This window comes from Aulonocara sp. 'chitande type north' Nkhata Bay, linkage group LG20 (genome assembly GCF_057382095.1).
Source record: "Aulonocara sp. 'chitande type north' Nkhata Bay isolate Kocher_YH1m ecotype deep benthic linkage group LG20, A_spYH_male_GT1.1, whole genome shotgun sequence".
NCBI lineage: Eukaryota > Metazoa > Chordata > Actinopteri > Cichliformes > Cichlidae > Aulonocara > Aulonocara sp. 'chitande type north' Nkhata Bay.
The window spans coordinates 6,177,408-6,192,276 of record NC_141363.1 but is presented as its reverse complement, the minus strand read 5'-3'; the positions used below and the strand labels follow the sequence as shown (position 1 = coordinate 6,192,276).

The 14,869-nt window shown below is 40.5% G+C and overlaps 1 protein-coding gene and 1 non-coding gene across 2 annotated transcripts; both read left to right on the top strand.

The window, feature by feature from the left end:
• Positions 1 to 684: 684 nt before the first annotated feature.
• On the top strand, positions 685 to 944 carry LOC147304995 (RNase MRP). The gene has a single exon (XR_015126761.1).
• A 1,055-nt stretch (positions 945 to 1,999) lies between these two features.
• LOC147304994 (large neutral amino acids transporter small subunit 1-like) lies at positions 2,000 to 14,291 on the top strand. The gene is made up of 12 exons (XM_086276750.1): positions 2,000 to 2,145; positions 2,903 to 3,339; positions 3,828 to 4,361; positions 4,483 to 4,608; positions 6,173 to 6,278; positions 6,365 to 6,409; positions 6,779 to 6,902; positions 7,016 to 7,119; positions 7,313 to 7,409; positions 11,452 to 11,601; positions 12,737 to 12,911; positions 13,135 to 14,291. The coding sequence occupies exons 2-12, from the start codon at positions 3,276 to 3,278 to the stop codon at positions 13,209 to 13,211; spliced, it is 1,602 nt and encodes a 533-aa protein (XP_086132876.1). The 5' UTR covers positions 2,000 to 2,145; positions 2,903 to 3,275; the 3' UTR covers positions 13,212 to 14,291.
• Positions 14,292 to 14,869: the final 578 nt, after the last annotated feature.

Here is a 14,869-nt window from a genome sequence, read left to right as displayed (position 1 = left end):
CAGAGACAGCATAATGATATTAGACCTGGCCTCATTAAAATACCTTTATAAACAACGTACTGCTATTTATAAAGACACTGTCAGTGCGCTAATATAAATGATAATTCCACTGAAAACGGGAAAAATAACAAGGGATAAAAATGCAAATTATTTCTTCTTAAATTATCATAATACAAATTAGTAAATTAAGTCAGCTCTGAATTTATGCATGTGTGCGTAACACACGGCGTTTGTGTGGAGTTTATTGTCTTAGATGTGGTGTTTTGAATAATTTACAGCAATTATAATGGCATTTTCTGAAAAGCTAAAAGGGATGTTAGTGTCCCTCCAGCCCCCCGGGGACATTACTGCGTTTACTGAATTATTTAAAAGTGATACACTAGACGTGGGTACAGCGTCTAGTGTAAAAAAAAAAAACACCCCCTCTGGCCCCTTGATATTTACCTATTACTGCGCCTTTAACATTTCCCATGATGCCCCGCGGCTTTGATCCGTTCAAATTGAGCTCCTTACAAACAAGAGGAGACGCTCTTTCTGGGACAGAACAGCTGAGACATATTCACTCTCATTTTGTAAAATAGTTGTTAACACTGATACAACTGTTCATATTTTTTGAGACACCGCGATGTTGAACATGTGCCGCCTGCCCCTCTATTTATGCGCCGCTTCCTGCTGATGACATCCGGGCATTCAGAAGGCTTGCACTCTGGGCTACATACAGGGAACCTGGTTTCTCCTCTCTTCGCCCAGGGGAAAGTCCCCGGACACCTGGCAGAAAGTGCCCTGGCTGGAAACCAGGATCGATCTGCGCTCCACCACTAGTGAGCTGAGATGTTCTGCTGAACTGAGCTCGGTGATCGCAGGTCGAATTTGTCAGCGTTGATAGTTATGCAAGAGAGCTGCTAGTAACGCCTTAACAGAACGGGGCTCATTCTCCGAATGCTTCTTTTATAGTTCACTTCGTCCAAGCATGTCTGTGAATATATGGGCCCACTTTTACTTCACGTACTTTTGCGGTTTGGAGCAACAGGTGCAGTCAATATAATAATAGGTCCTTATAAACATGAATGAAAAATGGTAAGGCTGCAGTTTCCTTACGGTAAGGTTCCTAATTACTGTTCATTTAGACATTCCCTCCTGTTTAGCATTTCTACCATTTAAAATATAAGAAAAGCTTATAAAACAATATAGTTTTTATAGATTAAAACAGTCTGAAGTGATTTATTTTAACAACAAATATGCCAGGTCTAGGGTGTAAGGATTTCTGATTTATTTATTTTGTAGTGTTGGCCATATTTATTTATTTGATCAAACACATCGTTAAGATGTTCCTGTAAGTTCCTCAGTAAGTTTCCCTGAGCTTTTAAAAAACAGACAAATCCTGTTTAAGCACCGTGAGTTTGACCAGGTTCATCTTCAGAAAGAAGAAAAATATATCTCAGGTTTTGAATTGTGTTTAGGGCTCCACCTTGCGGTGAAATATTGGACATGCAACTCATTAGCGCCGAGCACAGGGCTCATACAATAAATCCAGGCATATATTAGGCAAATCAATCTGAGAGTCGGATTTATTTCCATATAATCAGACATAGTTGTAAAACGTTTTATTGTATGGGGTACTTTCTGCATATAGGTATTGGGGGGGCTTTAGGTTGCAGGATTTGATATTTACAACCTACTTTAGAAAAAGAAAAGCTTGTGAGAAATACTCCCATATTTAAGCAGAAATGCTGGTGAATTAAGCAAGGCCTTCTCTGAAAAAGGCACTGATGCCCTAAAATCTGTATGTTATTTGGTTCGTTACTCATGCAATGTGAACTAATGCTCCCATTCAAGCACAGATGCAGACTTCTGTGCAGATGCTGATATCAGCCAGGTGCTCCCTCTTTTGATAGTTTGTGATTTTCCCAAAAAAATATTTTTCACACTTTCCTCGTCAGCCCCCCTGAATATTTTTTTTTAACTAACATAGAGCTGTTTGTCTGAGGCCAGACCTCAGGCCGGAGAACTTGTCACTGAACATTAAAGGTGTTGTTCACAGCAGATCTCTGTTCAGTCTGATGGAGTTTGAGCAGTGTTGCGAAGAAGAATGGAGTCTAAGTGAAACCACTCCACATAAGGTCAAAACAAGGATGGCAGCCAAAGGTGAATATTTAGGCAATAACTGACTATAAAGAGCTTTTTTGTGAATTATTGCCAAAAAAATGAATGCAAGGGAGATGCTTAGCAGCGCTACATGCACCCACGAGAAGCAATTTTATGTTAACAAACATTATTTTAAATATGCCTTACAATGACTTTGAACATAAGTGTATTTTTTGATATAACGATTCAAAATAACACCTTCCCAATTAAATATGGAGTTTAAATATTATGCAAATCATCGCACTTAAATTTTATTTACATGTACTTTAGAATCCCAATTTCTTCTTCTTTCTGATAAAACATGCATACCCTACAAGCACCAATAACTTCAGGCCAAATCCTTTCCCCAATTGATTGTAAAAGTCACTCCTGATGAGTAATTATGATATTGTAATTTTTGTTGAGTATGGTCCAGTTTAAACACCTTGTAACCCATAAAAGAATACAGGAACATAAACGAGCTTCGTCATTGTTATTATACACTGTCTGCACTCAAAATGGCCAATGGATCTCCATTTTCTTTGTGATCTCACCTTTCAGGCAGAATAAAGACAGTTTGTTTTTTTCCATTTGGTCCCCAGTAGGGAGGGAAACCAGCTCTACAGCATTTATTCTAATCGCCTCTGACATGAAAGCACCCAGTGACACACATAGGCATACTGTATACTGCAGGATTAGGCAGTACACAAAAAGATTACAGCGTCACATGGTATTCCTTCCAAATGGTGCCTTCTCACAACCTACTTCCCCCTCTTAGGTATCCCATCATTCCCTGGAATGGGCGTAGGCTCACGCAGCAGCAGCAGCAGCAGCATCACAAAGGTTCAGCTCCTCCCTGCTGTGTGCTTGATATAGGATGGGAGGGAGAGAGGGAGCGAGAGAGACAGAGAGGATCAGGCACAGATGAATTGTAGTCTGAGTGACGGAAGCAGTGTGGGCACATGTGAGTGAGAGAGGACGAATCAGGAAGTAGAGAGACCTGCGCGCGCGCGCGCGTGTGTGTGTGTGTCCGGGAGAGAGAGACCGACAGAGTGTAAATCAACAGAAAGAGGAAGAGGACATAAAGAAAGGAAGAAAAAGGGCTGCAGGAGGAAGCAGACAAGACAAGGGGTCTCAGACTGAGAGGGAAGATGGCTGAGCCGGAGCTGAAATCGAGAGGCAGCCGAGAGAGCGTCGCTAAGGAGAAGATGGGGGGTAGGTACAGTGCATGCTCACGCACCTCTAACTGCCACATGGTGCAGCGCTGCATTATTCCACCATGCGCTCTGATGCAACATTGATGATGCAAGAGTAGAATTGTAGAGTTGATGCTGAGGAGATGCTTTCATGGTAGCAGGTGACAGGTGTGGACAAATGGCACATATTAGGAACGTGGGTATGAAAACACAACTATCAGATGCAGTGTGTGTTTACACGGATAGAAAGAGTTCAATAAGGACAGCAGGTTCAGAAGGAAAATCTCATAGGTGCTGATTTCCAAAAATGTCTATTTTTAAAAAATTATATGAATTCTTCCTTTAGTAACACAAGAGTTTGTTTGTTTTTATTAATCATAGTTTTTCAAAGTAACCAGTGCCTAAAACAACTCAGCGAGAAAGCTTGTAAATTCTTTTCATTTGTCTGAAAATGAGCCAGACTCTGTAATTTGACTGTCTCCCCTTCTGCTGTCCTCTCACCACCAGCGACTGGAGCAGAGCCTGAGCAAGATGGTCTCATTGTGGAGCAGCCAGCATCTCCATCTGACCCCGTGGGTTCTCCGCCTGCTGCCACAGGTTCCACCAACAGCCTGCCAGGCAAGGGGGAGAAGATTGAACTCAAACGCAGCATCACCCTCTTCAACGGTGTCGGAATGATCATCGGCACCATCATCGGCTCGGGCATTTTTGTCACTCCCACAGGTGTTGTCAAAGAGACCGGCTCTGCTGGGCTCTCTCTGATCGTTTGGTCCGCCTGTGGAGTGATATCCACCATGGGTGCTCTGTGCTACGCAGAGCTGGGTACAACTATTGTCAAGTCAGGAGGAGACTACACTTACATCCTGGAGGTATATGGCGAACTGGCTGCCTTTCTGAAGCTGTGGGTGGAGATGCTCATCATCCGGCCGTCGTCGCAGTATGTGGTGTCACTGGTGTTTGCGACCTACCTTCTGAAACCTCTCTACCCCAACTGCGTCGTGCCCGACAGCGCAGCCAAGCTCATTGCCTGCCTATGTCTTAGTGAGTACATGATGTTGGTGGGCTTTCTTAGGTCAAATACACATTTTAGACACTTCATTGCAGCTGGTCATTCACCAGATTCTTGATTGTAGTGTGTTTTGTGTCTCCCCGCTGCTTGTAGCCTCCCTGACATTTGTAAACTGTATCAGTGTGAAAGCAGCAACCAAGGTCCAGGACTTGTTCACCGCTTCCAAATTGATAGCCTTGATCATCATCATCCTCTTTGGCTTCATTCAGATTTCCACAGGTGAGTGGCAAAATACCACAGAACAAACCAAGTCAGCTGCATGACTGCAGGCTGTTGAGAACAAATCTTATGCCTTCATCACAAGACTTATTAATTTTTAACAGAGAAGTAAAATAAGCTTCAGGTCAAAGCTGGAAAAACAGGTTTTGTGAGTGTAATAAAATCTAAATCCTCAACAATATTTAACCTACTTTAATAGTCAGTAAAAAATGCTCAAAAAGTGTCCTCACTTTGAACCTGTCATTTCAGATCTGCTCGTAAACATGCAGCTTCCCTTCATTGTGTTGGAAACACAGCTCCTTTGTTTTCAATATTTTAGTTGGAGTAATTATGGAACTAACAGCATGCCTGTAAAGTAAATGCCATTGCATTATGTGGCTTTTTGCAAACTATATAGTAGCATCAATTATTATGATTCTCGTCTTTACACGACATCTATGTGAGGTTTACTTCTTTTATCTCCAATGGTAAACAAGTTGTTAACGAGCGCTAATGAGCCTAACGAAGCAGACTGCTTTGCTTTCAGCTTGTTAGCACACTTACTGAGTCGGAACACAGAGCTTGTCTGTCTAGAGCCACGTGATTGAGCCTGAGCAGACATGAACATGGGCATCAGAACGTGCCAGGATGGTTTTGATCGTGCAAATGAAACTGCAATGAAATGAAAATGTACAGAAAATAAGGTGACTATACAGACAGTAATTTACTGCCTGAAATATTGGCATTGTAGTAACATTTTTCTATATGATAGCCCTAAGCGTGTGGGTTCACGTGTGCCGTCTAAGACTGTAAAAGCAACGCACGTTAATCCGTCCGAGCTGTGCCATTCACAATACAAGAGCGCGGGAAGACAGCGTGGCCACACTTGCTCCACGCTGCATCTGCTGCTCCCCTCCTTACACAAGGCCACGCCTACCACCTTTGTGCGCCATACTCTGTTACCATGGAAACTAGGCAGTGAAGCTTGCCGGCTGTTGTCACACTTTTTCAGCAGACCAGCAAGAGAACAGAGTTGGAAAATAATAAGGAGGGTCATTACCATCTGAAAGCGACAGGTAGAGGGAGAGAGACACCAAAATGCCAGGCTCTCTCTCTCTGTCTCACACACGCACGCACACACACACACACACACACACACACACACACACACACACACACACACACACACACACACACACACACACACACATTGGATTCATTGACTGCAGTGTATTGTGTAAATGAATTGAAGTTTACTTATGAGAACATTTTTCTTCTCATATTTAAATGTCAACTGATCGTGATTCTGTACCCCAGAGGAGATGCTCCTTTGTTTATTGTGCATAAATAGTGAATTGTCCTGACACAATATTGCGTTTTGCTTCTGTTATTACCATGGTACATTGACAAGCATGTCAAAGGGCAGGCATCAACAGGCCGGCCTGGTACAAGAGACAAAATGTGTCGGCAGCACAAAAAGAATCTATTCAATGTCTAAGCACATAACTCCTCCAGGCGCTACACCTGGCAGTGGGAGAACTGCTTCCCTTTCAGATGTTTTCTTCTTCTTTCTGTATGTGACCAGGTGATGTGCCATATCTGACCCCAGAAAAGGCGTTTGAAGGGAGCAAACTGGGAGTTGGGAATATTGTCCTGGCTCTGTACAGCGGTCTCTTTGCTTTTGGAGGCTGGTGAGGGTCATAAAATTGAATTATTTTTAGCTTCTGTTTGTTTTTGCTTGAAAGATTTATGACCTCTTTGCTATTCACCCCCCCAGGAATTACCTGAATTATGTAACGGAGGAGATGATCAACCCAGAGAGGTGACTTAAATGTAATGACGGTTGTTTTGGTGATGATGGCACAGACTGTCTTGCAAATATCTGCCAAGAGCATGGTTGCTCTCATCCAGGACTGAGCTTGTCTATCATCAGTCCACAGAGATAAAGTATCCAAGCGATACTGACATAATCTGAACTATGAACTAAATATGAACTAAAATATTACATTTTACAAAAAAATGTGATAATAATGATTTATAAAATCCAGTAAAATTATGCAGTCGTGTTCCTCACTGCATACCCTGCATGAATTCAGTCCCATCTCATAACACAGTCTGATATTACCAGAACATACAGTGTTACACGGTGTTGTTTTTTTCCTCAAATGACCTTCAACCTTTCACCCCATAGGAACTTGCCCCTGTCCATCATCATATCCATGCCTATAGTCACGGTGGTATATGTTCTAACCAACCTGGCCTACTTCACCACCATCTCTCCTCAAGTCATGATTGAGTCAGAGGCTGTTGCTGTGGTGAGTGTACTGCTTTTCTTTAATATGATGTGTTTCATCCTCAACTGGGACATGCATATTGGTTGTTTGTGGTCACAAATTCTCCTCATCTGCTTTTTCTTTCTGTTCTGCAGAGTTTTGGGGAGTACCATCTTGGTGTGATGTCCTGGCTCATTCCTGTCTTTGTGGGACTGTCCTGCTTTGGTGCAGTCAATGGATCACTCTTTACTTCAGCGCGGTGTGTGTTTGCATGTGTACAATGAAACATAAGACAGCATTTTATACATTTAGTATTAATAGTTTAACCTCTTAAGCCCCAACGCACCCTGATAGGGGGGCAAAAGGCAGGAGATCAGGTGGGCATGGGGCTTAAGAAATTAAAGTCTCCGTATTTTTGGAATAAATAATGATTTAAGAAATTTCTCTTCTAGTTTGTTCTATGCTGGAGCTCGAGAGGGTCAACTCCCTGCTGCTCTGGGGTTGGTCCACACAGACCTGTTCACACCAGTGCCATCCCTCATATTCACAGTAAGAAACCTGATACTTTCAGTGACATTTTACCAGCTGGCTACCAATAAGATTAGGTTAGTGTGTTAAATCATGTATGATCATTGCTAAAAACCTCAAAAGTGTCCCCATTTTTGAGGTATTATACGGAAGTGTATATAAATCTGTTTTGATGATACAAAACATTTGTGAAGCATTTGTAGAGTTATTTTTGTTCGAGAAAACTATTTCAGTGAAGAGTTACAGTTAAGTCCATAATTTGTTGGATTTTTGTGCATTTTTTATGATCTTGCCTCTGTGCACCACCACAGTAGCTTTTAAATCAGACAGTCAAGATGTGATTGAAGTGCAGACTTGCAGCTTTGATTCAGTGAATTGGACTTTACAACAGTTTTTATACACAGTGCCTCATTTTCAGAGGCTCAAAAGTAATTGGCTGACAAGCAGTTTGAATGTTACTTCATGACAAACTAAGCAGATCTAGTATCTGTGGTTGATTCCAAGTGGTGCATTTTTATTTTCGAGCTCTTATTTAGCTCTTTATTGTCATTTTAAATATCAAAACAACTTCAAACCATCTGACCAAGTCAAGAATAGTCTCAAAGAGGTAGATGCATTATTGTTAGGGTCTACAATCAAGACGGCTTCAAGAAAGTATATACAGAGGGTTTAGAGAAAGGTGCAAACCACTGGTTACACTCAAGAACAGGGAGGTCAGATTAGATTATTACCAGAAAACATCTAAAAGAGACTGCACAGTTCTGAGAAAAAAATTTGGGGGGGGCAAATGAAACCAAGATAAGCTTCTACCAGAGTGAAGGGAAGAGAAAAGTATGGAGAAAAAGAGAAACAGCTCATGATGTGAAGAATACCACATCATCTGTCAAACATGGAGGTGGAGGCACTGTTAGGGTATTGGCATGTATTGCTGCTAGGAGAACTAAGTCACTGGTGTTTATTAATGATGTGAGTGCTGATAGAAACAGCAGGGTGAATTGTGAAGTGTCCAGGGCTACACTTTCTGTTTAGATTCAGCCAAAGCTGCAAAACTGATCAGACAGCGCTTCATGGTGCAAGTGGATAATGACCCAAAAACTGTAAAACCAAGTCAGGAGTTTCTCAAGGCAAAGAAACGGGATATACTTCAAAGGCCAAGTCAGTCACCTAATGTCGACCCAACAAAGCGTGTTTTTTCATTATTAAATAAAAACCTGAATGCTGCAATGAAGCACTGGTAGACAATCTCAGTGGAGAAAGCACAAGGTCTGGTGATGTCCACGTGTTCTAAACTTCAGGTGACTAACACACTGACTAAAATCAACCCTTACATTAAAAGTGATATTAACTTGTTCAGTTCATTTTGAGCCTTTGAAATTGGAACTATGTCTAAAAATGGCTCCAGTTCTTAAAGAGTTAATGCAGTCTTCTCAAATTAAGGTCTGCATCAATCACATGTTGATTGTTTGGTTTAAAATTCGCTGTGGTGGTGAACAGTAGCAAAAAAGCACACAAACTACCCATGGGAATATGTCTGTGAAGGTTCTCAGTCATCCAGATCATCGTAGTCTAAGGAGCTTGGAAAGAAAAGCGTCTGGACTTCTTTGAGTTGCTTGAAGACGTTTCACCTCTCATCCAAGAAGCTTCTTCAGTTCTAAGGGTCAATGGTGGGGCGTCCCAGATATAAACCCAGTGGGAGTTTCCCCCCAAAGAGGGGACAAAGGACCCCCTGATGATCCTCTACCTAATCACATGAGCCAAGGTGTGAAAGTGTGTGAAAACTCAAAGAAGTCCAGACGCTTGTCTTTCCAAGCTCCTTAGACTACCCATGGGAAGTTAACTGAAAATGGCAGCTTTATTATTGGAAAAACCTCCATTAAATAAACTTTCAAAAAACAAACCAAAACCCTGAACATGAGAACTAAGAACTGAAAAACACTGGGAAACTGGAACTTAAATTAGACCAAAAGAAAACAGACCAGGAACTGAGAACTAGAGATCTAAACAGAGCCATGAGAGAAACACACAGCAGTGAGGGTCTACGCTGCGACAAAGGGCAAAGGAAAACACAGGGCTACGGAGTAACACGGGAATGGAGAGCACAGCTGGGACTAATCAAACATGACGAGATAAAGGGGAAGCAAAGCTTTAAACACTGAACACAGGACATAAGACCTATAAAAATAAAACAGGAAACCAGAGACATTCACAAAGATGTAGACTTGACACCAATGTTCCCTATAAACTGCGCGCGTGCGCACTGCTGGCACGCGTTGCGCACAAAAAAAAACTAACCTGAATTGAAATTAAAATGAAAACTTTAACAATTCAGTTTTGCAGTGTTAGTCAGTAAGTGACTGGCTGCTCCCGTATGGGATTAGAACGATGCCACCTTATCCCATAGTCCAGCCAATGATGCGATTCACATTCGTATATACGCAGCTAATCAACATCGTTGACAGGCTAACAGCGTTCTTATGTGCCGACACCGGTGTTTTAGCTAGCAAAGCGGCGTGGCTGATGTGAAGTGAAGCCACGTTAATAACGTGTACAACCATTGGAGATGTGAGCAGGACAGACGGAACAATTAACGGGAAACTGTGGACCTTATACCAGTTTTTAAATTGTGTTGATCGGCCATGTAAAACCGGAGTTATGATAAAAATATGCAATGTTTGGTTTTCTTCCTGAATACTGTCGTTGTTTATATTTACTGCCCGAAGAAACGGTAAAAACGGCGTTTTATAAGGAAAACGCTCGAAAGCACTCTCCCTGTGAGAAAAGCCGAAACCAAAAAACCCCACCCTTTCCTATTGGTCGAAAAATGTACCAAGTGATATGGCAACAGATGTTTAGGAAGGGGGTAGTTTTAGGAGTGTTTTGAGATGTGAGAGATTTGCGACGTTTAGCGCAAATCTTGTGTAGTTAGTGTGTAGTGTAGTCAATAGTTTTGTTGTGTGTGTCAGAACAATGAGGTGACTGCTGAATGTTACAGGTGTTACAGCAGTGATACATCTCCAGTTGTCAGGCCTGCAGGTATCAGGCTGTTGTTCTCCTTTATCTCATAGTGGACAGAAATTATTTTTGGAGTGGCACAAATAATTTGTGTGGCATCAAATTTGATGCAGAACAGCTGATTGTTCTGTAAATAGTTTGAGATGTTTGTTTAAAAAACGCCTTGCCTGCATTTTTAGGTAAGCAGCTGCAAAAAACCTTGTCGTTTGCATAACTCAGTTACTTTTTTGAAGAAGTAACTATATAATTAATTGCCCAACATTGATCATTCTATACTGTATTTTGCAGACAGAGAGTTACAGGACTCTCCCAGACCACAGACTCATACTCATAATACAAAAAAAAAATAAAAAAAATAAAAATAGAAAGTTGTGTTTTCAAAATTGGAGTCCAAGTTATTTTTACTTCCAATAGTGTTAACATACTACACAAGATTTTTTTTAAATTTTCATTGTAGGTGGGCTAAAGCAGTTAATTAAAAGTAGTCTAACATAAATGTAAATGCTGTAATTTGATTATTTTAATAAACCATGTAACTTGGATGGATTTGATGCTGGCGTGACCACAGTGCACACGTCTAATGTTGCTCACAGTGGTCCAAGGGACCGCTCAGGGAGTTTGTGTGTTCGCTCAGACACATGAAAAATTAGAGGGAACATTGCTTGACACTGAAACATAGAGACATAACTGACTGAGGAGACAGAAAGAACATGGAGATGAGTGACTAGACGAGGAACACGGGGAAGGCAAAGTAACAGAAACCTAAATCCTAGGACCTAAGAATATAACACAAGCAGAACACAATAAAGAGAACCAAAACAATGAATAACAATAATCAAAGAATAAAAATTAACCAACAAACACAAAACCCTGGGTCACAGACCCAGTACTGTGACACCTACCTGCCTTAAATAACTGCTCTATTCAAGAAAATCACTAAGGAGGATTCAGAAGCCTTGTGTGTGTTTATAATCTATTATCCATCTACTATCTATAATCTAATGTTTCCAGCAAACTAATGCAATCTTTACTCCTTTTTTCATTGTATTAGTGTTTCCTATCGATGATGTATGCCATCTCCCAGGACATCTTCTCTGTCATCAATCTCTTCAGCTTCTTCACCTGGATGTGTGTTGGGATGGCCATCGCTGGCATGATCTGGCTGCGCTTTACCAAACCCGACCTCAGAAGGCCCATTAAGGTGAACGTCTTAGGGGTTAAAGTAGCTGCTCAGTGCCTGTTGCAGAGAAGATCCATTTTGATGGATATGAGTCTCACTGAAAGGTGACCCTAGCCCTACCTTCCTTGTCTGGCAAAACATCAACATGTCTTCTAGTTTCATAAAGCATCTGCTATTTTATTTTTTTTAGTGAAAGCACCATTGTATCGCTACTCTTGTTATTAGGTGGAACTGGAAACATACTGTTTTTCCAAGACAGGAGGGAGGGGTATTTGGAGGAATACATGATCCTTTGTTTCTATTTCATCATGGGAAAATTACCTTGGCTGACCAGTCTTTCATCTTCTCTTTGGCCCACACTGCTTTCAGCTCAGTTATTTTATAAAATCATCTATAAACATATTAAAAGAGAGAGAGAGAGAGAGAGAGAGAGAGCTATTTATATGTAAACCATTCATAAAAAATGTCAGTTTCAACCCAGAAAAAAGAAAAACAAACCGTCAGCTCAAGCAGTTTAACTGATAACTGAATGCAATAACAGTATGGAGCTCTTAACATAACAGTTTAGCCAATAATAATTTCTTCATTGTGATCAAATTGTTGGGGACGCTTAAGGAAAAAGGGTAAGCCAGTATGAGAAAAATACTTAAGTAAGAGTACAAATGTATTTAGTATCAACTATAGCACATATCATTGTTTCAAAATCAGATCTTTAGATGAAGTCAGGCATCATTCAACTTTGCATACACAGTCTTATAGTTTGAATTTGTATTGATTTGATTGATTTTTTTTTTTTGCATTATTGTCTGATCTGTAAAGTAATCGGTACTGAAAATGTCTTAATATAAAAACTTTAGTAATTATTTGTCTCCTCTTGTTGTTTAATGGAAACAAAGTGGCAGAAAACAGATATCAGTGAAGAAGTTACAGGATCTAAAATCTAAACTTGGGAAGTATTGTCATCAAAATCATTATACATTAGTCTAATCGTTAGCTATAGTTGCATTATTCCAAAGTCCAAATATGATATTTTCTTCTTTTTCAGTGTGTGAGACATCTTCACTCAACAATTATAAACTGTATCTTATCTGCTCACGTCTAATGTAAATCGAAACACATCTTCATCTGTTATGTATTTTGTATTTTCTCTCTGCAGATTTCTCTCTTCATCCCCGTTACTTTTGTGTTGAGCTGCGTCTTCATGATCGTCGTGTCCTTTTGGGCAGCTCCCTTCGAGTGTCTGCTAGGCAGCGGCATTATTCTCACAGGCGTCCCAGCGTACCTACTGGGCTACAAGTGGAAAAAACCCCATGTGGTCAAGAAGATGCTGGGTGAGTTGGAGATTTTCATTTGTTTTTTTTAGAGTGAGGCAAAGGTGGTTTGTTGTGAAATTCCTGTGAGATTATCTGCTCAAGTTCTGCTGTGGGCACCGGTACATTTCCTTTGTTTACATAGTTGGTCCGGAGGACTCAGGCAAAAGACCGATATTTGACCTGTAGTAGCCTAGCAAAGAGAAAACAGACGTGGCTAACGTGACAAGTTGTTTCTCCTCAGAAATCTTCACCATGTTCTGTCAGAAGATCTTCATGTCTGTTCCTGAAGAGAAGGAGCAACATGGGGCGGCTGAATAATGCTGGACAAACCGAGCAAGATGAAAGACTGGGTCAATATTTTTGTCTGGACATTCCTGTAATGTTTACAATCATCCACATGTGATCGGACTTTTTTTGTTTTAACTTTATCTGACCAGGCAGGTAACTGTGAACATATTCAATATTCGCAAGAGTGGCCTGACAAATGGAGGATTTGTTTTATGAATATTTTATGAATACTGCAACTTTTCTGCAAAGAAGACCACCGGGCATTTTACACTCCTTATTATGAATTGATTTTAATATTTCAGCATATCTCCTTAAATGGTCAAACATGCTCTGATGTTCCATGTTAGCTAATGGAAAGCCATCTGTAAGTGTATGACTGCTGCAGGCATATAATTACTTGTGTACTGCAAGTACACAATCAGGAGCTGCAGTGGCCTGTGACATACAGGTATATTTTTCTCCTGAAGTGTACAAATGAATAGCTTAGGCGGGAAAATATATGTCTAATACCACTAACAACCAAACTAGACATAGTATATTATAGTTTAGGGTTTATATTTATAGTTTATATTGTGTTAAAATAAAGGATTTTGCTATAGTTGCTATAATAACGTCACTTAGAGTTTATAACTAAGGTCAGATTTGGAAGAGGAAGAGGTTGTCTAACAAAGCACTTACTTCATTTTCTCATATGGTACTAATGTTTGTGTTAAATAGTAATTCATTCTCACATTTTACTTGATATTGTTTTTTATTTATTGGTAAGATGAACTTGTAGCGCTGTCGTAAAGCACAAGCTAAAGGGAGATGAAAGAGTGTCTGTGATGTCTGCTTGAGCTGCACTGTGAATCAGGTCTGTTTCTTGTATCATTTCATTCTGATACCTCATCGGCGCCACGTGTGACGATACTCGATGAAAACGATACCAGCATCTCCGCTTGTGCGCCATTGTTGTGAGACAGCGTAGATATGCTCAGATATCGTAGTAGTGTTCGTAGTTAGCCTTAGTGTTTGTACTGAACGTATTTGATGTCTGTGCCAGCCGTGCCAGTGCTGATATTCTATTTCTTTTTGTCACTGTATGACCAAAATGAATGTTGCAACTTTAGAGATGCTGGCTTTGCTTGTAATTTTTGTAGGAAATCAAATCAAATCAAATCACTTTTTATTGTCACATCACATGTGCAGGCACACTGACACAGCACATGCGAGTGAAATTCTTGTGTGCGAGCCCCACAAGCAACAGAGATGTGCAAACACAACAACACAAACGAGCAAAATACAAGAATGGCCAACCTGAAACTAATAAATATATGTACAATATATAATAGTGTATGCATTCCTGGATGTGTATACTAAATATTTTCCTACGTGTGTGTGTGTGTGTGTGTGTGTGTGTATACACATTTTTACAAATTAAATAGTAAAAAAATAAAATAAAATAATAATAATAAAATATACAGAGTTGAATATGTGCAAAACAAGTGGCATTTATATACAGTGTGGAGTGCATAATGTTGAAGTTCCAGTAGTGAAGCTGAGGTGTCTATGACGTGTTCAGCAGTCTGATGGCCTGATGGAAAAAGCTGTCTCTCAGTCTGCTGGTACGGGACCGGATGCTGCAGAACCTCCTTCCTGATGGAAGCAGTCTGAACAGTTTATGGCTGGGGTGACTGGAGTCCTTGATG

Excerpts from the sequence above, each read along its gene's own strand:
- LOC147304994 (XM_086276750.1), top strand. The coding sequence starts at position 3,276 with ATGGCTGAGCCGGAGCTGAAATCGAGAGGCAGCCGAGAGAGCGTCGCT. Across the intron at positions 4,609-6,172 it reads CTTCATTCAGATTTCCACAG|GTGATGTGCCATATCTGACC; the intron begins GTGAGTGGCAAA and ends GTATGTGACCAG. Across the intron at positions 6,410-6,778 it reads GAGATGATCAACCCAGAGAG|GAACTTGCCCCTGTCCATCA; the intron begins GTGACTTAAATG and ends TTCACCCCATAG.